The sequence below is a fragment of the Puccinia triticina genome, chromosome 5A (genome assembly GCF_026914185.1).
Source record: "Puccinia triticina chromosome 5A, complete sequence".
NCBI classification, from domain to species: domain Eukaryota; kingdom Fungi; phylum Basidiomycota; class Pucciniomycetes; order Pucciniales; family Pucciniaceae; genus Puccinia; species Puccinia triticina.
This window is the reverse complement of record NC_070562.1, coordinates 684,123-689,637: the sequence shown is the minus strand read 5'-3', so window position 1 is coordinate 689,637 and position 5,515 is coordinate 684,123. Positions and strand designations below refer to the sequence as shown.

Sequence of the window (5,515 nt, the reverse complement as noted above, 5' to 3'; positions counted from 1 at the left end):
AATCAGTTTAAGCGCTTACCACTTACTTTTATGCCAAATTAATTCCCTGTAATTAATAATTACATATTATAATTAATTACATAATTAATCCTTCCTCTGTTACAGAGTGTTTAAACCCTTGTAGTGGCCATATTTGCCACGTAAAAAGCTTGGTAATTTATATTACCAGTGTTTACATCAGCACAGTTATAGTGCTAGGGCCCAAAACCCTTATTTTGACGGGTTTTTTGCCCTAAGCTTCATAAACAGAGCTGTCACACATGCTGTAAACTTGTGGTTTCCTGATTGTAAAAATGTGTTTTGCAACTTGTACACTGTGGATTACAACTTGTAAACTTGTGGTTTACATCTTGCAAACTTGTGGTTTACATCTGGTAATCTTGTGGTCTTGTAACCTGTAGTTCACATGCTGGAAACTTGTGGTTTACATCTTGTCAACTTGTGGTTTAGATCTTGTAAACCTGTGGTTTTCATCTTGTAAAATTGTGGTTTACTCTTGTAAACTTGTGGTTTACTCTTGTAAACTTGTGGTTTACTCTTGTAAACTTGTGGTTTACATCTGGTAAAATTGTTGTTTGCATCATGTAAAATTGTGGTTTACATCTTTCAAACTGGTTTAGATCTTGTAAACCTGTGGTTTACAACTTGTAAACTTGTGGTTTACAACTTGTGAGCCTGTGGTGTACAACTTGCAAACTTGTTGTTTACAACTTGTAAACTTGTGGATTACAAGATGTAAACTTGTGGTTTACATCTTGTCAACTTGTGGTTTAAATCTTGTAAACTTGTGGTTTACATCTTGCAAACTTGTGGTTTAAATCTGGTAATCTTGCGGGTTGTTAAGCACATGCCGTCGGCAAAGGTAGTTTTGAGATCAATTTATATGCTCTATACTGCCGTTCAAGACAGTTACCGGGATGATTTACGCCCTGTTTGGCACTGATATAAATATAGGTGATATAATCACCGGTTAATTCAATAAAAAATACAAAATTCAACATGAAGCCTCCAAATTCTTTTTAGGGAATCTACAGTGCTGTTCTCTTCAACTGTGAACCCAGAATCAACTTATCCAGCCATCTTCAGCACCATAATACCATTATATCACTTCATATTGGTTAAAAGTGATATAATGGTATTATGGTGCTGAAGATGGCTGAATCAGTTGAATCTGATTTCAAAATTGAAGAGACCAGAACTGTAGGTTGCCTACAAAAAACATTTGGAGGCTTTATGTTGAACTAGAGGCCAAGGCGGCTGCGCCGCTGCAGTGAAAAAAACACAATTATAGGCATGGGCCCTGGCATTGCATTTTGTTATATTGTAAATCATTTATTTTGCCATAAAAATAGGATTACCAAACTTGGACATCATGTTTTCATAATTTCTTGCCAAGTCGTAAGAATAAGGGTGTTCAAAGTTGAAATCATATTTTTTTCAAATCATAAAATCATAAAATCATAACACCTTTGAGTGATCATTTTTTATGTACCATTTTAGAATTGTTGCTCTTTTTTGAGTGATTGGGTGTTACACATTTTTTTCAGATTAAAATTTTATGAATTTATGGTGTTATAATTTTATGCAGTCAACTTTGAACACCCCTAATACATATGTACCTTTTTTCTAATTTTCAATCAGATATTATCCCATAACAAATGGCATCACCACACTTGGACATGATGTGTTCACAAATAATTGTCAAGTTCAAAAATATGTGACATTTGTCCATTTGGATATAATAAATGTCCTGCTGAGTTTTGAAAATGTATAAACCTGGCAGTTGTGAGATATCCAAGGCAGCAAGATGATTTCAAATGGTTAAATCATAAATTCATGATCCACCCAAAAAAAGGTACTGCAGACCATGATTTATGGTAGAGACACTATGGGCCATTTTACCAATTGGAAACAATTTATTTGCCCATGATGGTTTCAAAAAGAACCATCAGAATCAGATGCTTCAACTTGCAAAAGTGGTGATTGCCAATTTACACTATTCAGATAATCACAGCAATACATCAACATTAATCATATCAACACTTCAACTTCCCACATCAAACCACATACCTGACAGGAAACCCCTGGTCTTTTTCACAACCCTACTCTTGTGCAACAAATGAACAGCCCAAATAGCCCATGCCTGATGATTGATTTCAGAATCACTGTTTCCATAAAATGTTAATTTGCACCCATCTTCCTGGCCACTCTTAGGGCTGTTTCTATCAAGTTTCACTCATATTAACCATCACATGGTATTAATCAACACCTGCCCTGATCAACCGCTTGTTCATGATAGCAATCAATCCACTCTCATCAACCTGCTCCCAATTGACAGCAATCATTCAATACAGTACCTTAATCAACATGCCTATACTCAATGCCAACATTTTGCTTGACCATCTCAAGATTTGTCAGCAGACTATTCATGTGGATCTCCTCCCTGATCCTCAATTCACTCGGTTAATCAAAGCAGATCAGAACAAAAAGTTTGACAATAATCATCACCACACTGTGCAGGTAGCTAATTAACTATTCTTTTGCTTGAAAAACATTGTCATGAAACCTGATTATCAAGACATGAATACAATGTTGTAAATGCACATTTGTTCTTGTTTCTTTTTTTATGTTTTTTTATAAGCCACCATTGTGGAAACCTACAACATCTTTCCTGGCTGATGTAGACAAAATTACTACTGAAGGGAGCAGCGGGGAGGTTTAATTGACTTTTTACACCAAAAAACTAAAAGAAAACCCCAAACAATTTAAAACAGCAATAGAGAGGAGTTAAGAGAGGAGGACGGAATTTGTGTTTAACTATGATGTCAAGCAGCTTGATCATGGTTCTGATCTGGGCCAAGCTATAAGTTTGGAAGTTTCCTGGGTAGTCATTGTGCCCTCAACGTTGGGGAGGGGATCGGAATTCTGGAAGTTCTGGTTCGCGGCGGAGGCGTTGGGGAGCTTGAGAGCAGAGGGCCGAGGCTGGCGGCAAAGAGCGGTGTGGTGACGTGGTGTGTCAGTGGTCGGAGAGGAGGGGGCAGAAGGGCGTACGGGGAGAGACTTGACGGGGTGTGCTTGTTTGAGGGGAAGAGTTGGAGCAGGAGGTGGTCGGCATTCATGAGGGAGATGCTTGTGTGATGAGACTGGCCACTCGTCTTTGGATGCGCCTCGTTTGCCAGCAGCACCAAGCTTTTGCTTGTGCTTGACAACAACATGCTAGTCACCCGGCGCGGGGAGAGGCGGGCTCGGTTCTTTAATGTGTTCTTCTTCTGCCGATGTTTGTGTGACTCGAGAAGGTCCGGCGGGTATGAGGACCAATTGGATTTCATACTGGTAGAAGAGCTTTGGTTCCAGATACAGAATCAGTGGGCATGACCTTGAGGGGCAAGTATGAGGAAGGTTCAATTGGTGAACCAAGACAAGTTTGACACTGGGGATGTTTCAAAAGCACGGACGATACCCTCTTCCTTTTTACACCAAGGATGTTTTGGAAGCACATACGATACCCTTGTCCTTGTTGGAAATGATGAGGGGAACATGACGCTGAAGGTAGCAGCGGCCACACGTCTTTAAATTACCAGCGCTGGCTTTACGAGAGTTGGAGACCTTCATGACATCGAGATAGGCATTGAGAGACATCAAAACGGCGAGGAACTCCTTGGTCTTGGAGATGAACTTGAGTGATCAACAAAACATAAACTGAGTTAGAGAGAAATATGATCAGTCAGGCCCTTGACCACCAGCAAAGTGAAAAAAAGTGCTCCCTTTATAGTCCGATAGCTGTTCAATCCCTCTTGAAAGGGTGTGGGGGAGTGACGTGGCGGTGGTTTTGTTTCCAAGGCAGGCCAGGGCGTACAGTCGAGTAGTCAAGGAGACTTTGTCCAGTAGCAGTGTGAGTGGGGCTCTGTTGCGACCAGGCTGTAGCAGGGTGGAGTTGGGAAAGAGAAGGCCAGGGCTGGGTGGATTAGTCCGATGGGTATATAAACAACGGTGGGCCAGCTACGCTAACCGTAGCGTTAGCGTGGCGTAGCGTAGCGGAATTCCGCTAAATTTTAGCGTAGCGTTAGCGGATTGCGCCTTCTCTGCGCTAACGCTACACGCAAAGGGTGCGCAGCTAAATTAGCTGTTAGCGTAGCGTTAGCGCAGATGCGCGCAATTGCGCTAACGCTACACACGCAGGACGCAAAAGAGCACGCGCTACGGTGCAATACAGTGCCTTTAGCTGAAAAAAAGGCCTTTTTTTCCGCTAAAAGCGCTGTAGCGCAGCGTAGTGACTGTAGCGGCGCGCTAACACTAACAAACAATTGGCGCCCTGTTAGCGCAGCGTAGCGGCGCTAACAGCGCGCTAACGCTACTCAAAATGGGCGGGCGCTTTTTGCCGCTACACTAACGCTAAGTGGCCCTGTAGCGTAGTGTAGCGTAGCGGCCCACCGTTGATATAAACCACAAGATTGTGTTTGCTTTAGCCCCAGGGCGTCCTCTGCCGCTGTACTTCCAGCGTGCAGTTTTTCCTCACCCCCTCCGCTGTTGCACTTGCACAGTTTGAGGGGTTCAACTTGTTGGCCCCCCTTTGCATAATGCCTTAAATGCGGCACACTGGGGGTCATCCTCTCACTGTTTTTTAACCCTGCTAGACAGGGATGGACAGTGAGCCATGGTGCATCAGCAGCTTGCTGATGTTGGGTGGCTGGTTGCAAGTTGTTGTTAAATTGTGTTTTTTTGTTGATTTAGACATTTGTAGAGGGAAAACCCTTGATTTTTTTTTGTGATTTTTGGAGATTTCTAGGGGAAACCCTTGAGGTTTTGTTTTGTGATTCAGAGGCTTTAATAAACTTGGATTTTCTATTTTTTATTGAATTAATCAGCAATTATATCACCCATAATTATATTGGTGCCAAACGGGGCCTTAAAGGTAGACAGCTCATTTAATGATTATTGCCTTTCAGTGATGCTCCAAAACTGACTATCCAATAATCTTTAATTTTTTTTGTTGGTCAAAAACATGTGGGTGCCATGTACCTTGGGGCTAGAGATGGCAAATGGTACCCGCCTTGTGTCCGGGTACTGCCTGCTTTTTTGGCCCAAAACAGATACCCGTACCCGTACTTGGCACCCAGGTCTTTCTGGCGGGTACCGGCGGTACCCGCGAAGTTGTTTTTTGTAGATATTGTGTTTTGCTTAATGGTTGGACTTCAAGAGTGAAGTTGAGTGCTGTAGTTATGGGGTTGTCTGGCACAGCCCCAGTTTAATCTCCATCATTCTGCCATACGGAGCCCGCCTGTACTGAAGTGAAAATGATCATGATGATCTTTATTTCACAATCCGAGGCAAAAACAAAAAAAAAATGGAATTGCAGAATGCCATGATTTGTGCACAGCAACAGGACCATCCGTCCAAGCATTCTACAAAACACAATATTTGCCTGCTTGCCAAGAGGGATCCCATTTGGGCTTCTGCGAGCTGGTATCAGTATACCTGCCGCCGAGAGAGGATTTATACCTGCTCGCCGAGAGAG

The 5,515-nt window shown here is 42.2% G+C and overlaps 1 protein-coding gene across 1 annotated transcript; it reads right to left on the bottom strand.

The window, feature by feature from the left end:
• Nucleotides 1-2,888: 2,888 nt before the first annotated feature.
• PtA15_5A62 (uncharacterized protein) lies at nt 2,889-3,329 on the bottom strand (the record flags this gene model as incomplete). Its single annotated transcript, XM_053169411.1, has 1 exon — nt 2,889-3,329. The coding sequence occupies one exon, from the start codon at nt 3,327-3,329 to the stop codon at nt 2,889-2,891; it is 441 nt and encodes a 146-aa protein (XP_053020047.1).
• Between the last annotated feature and the right edge of the window lie 2,186 nt (nt 3,330-5,515).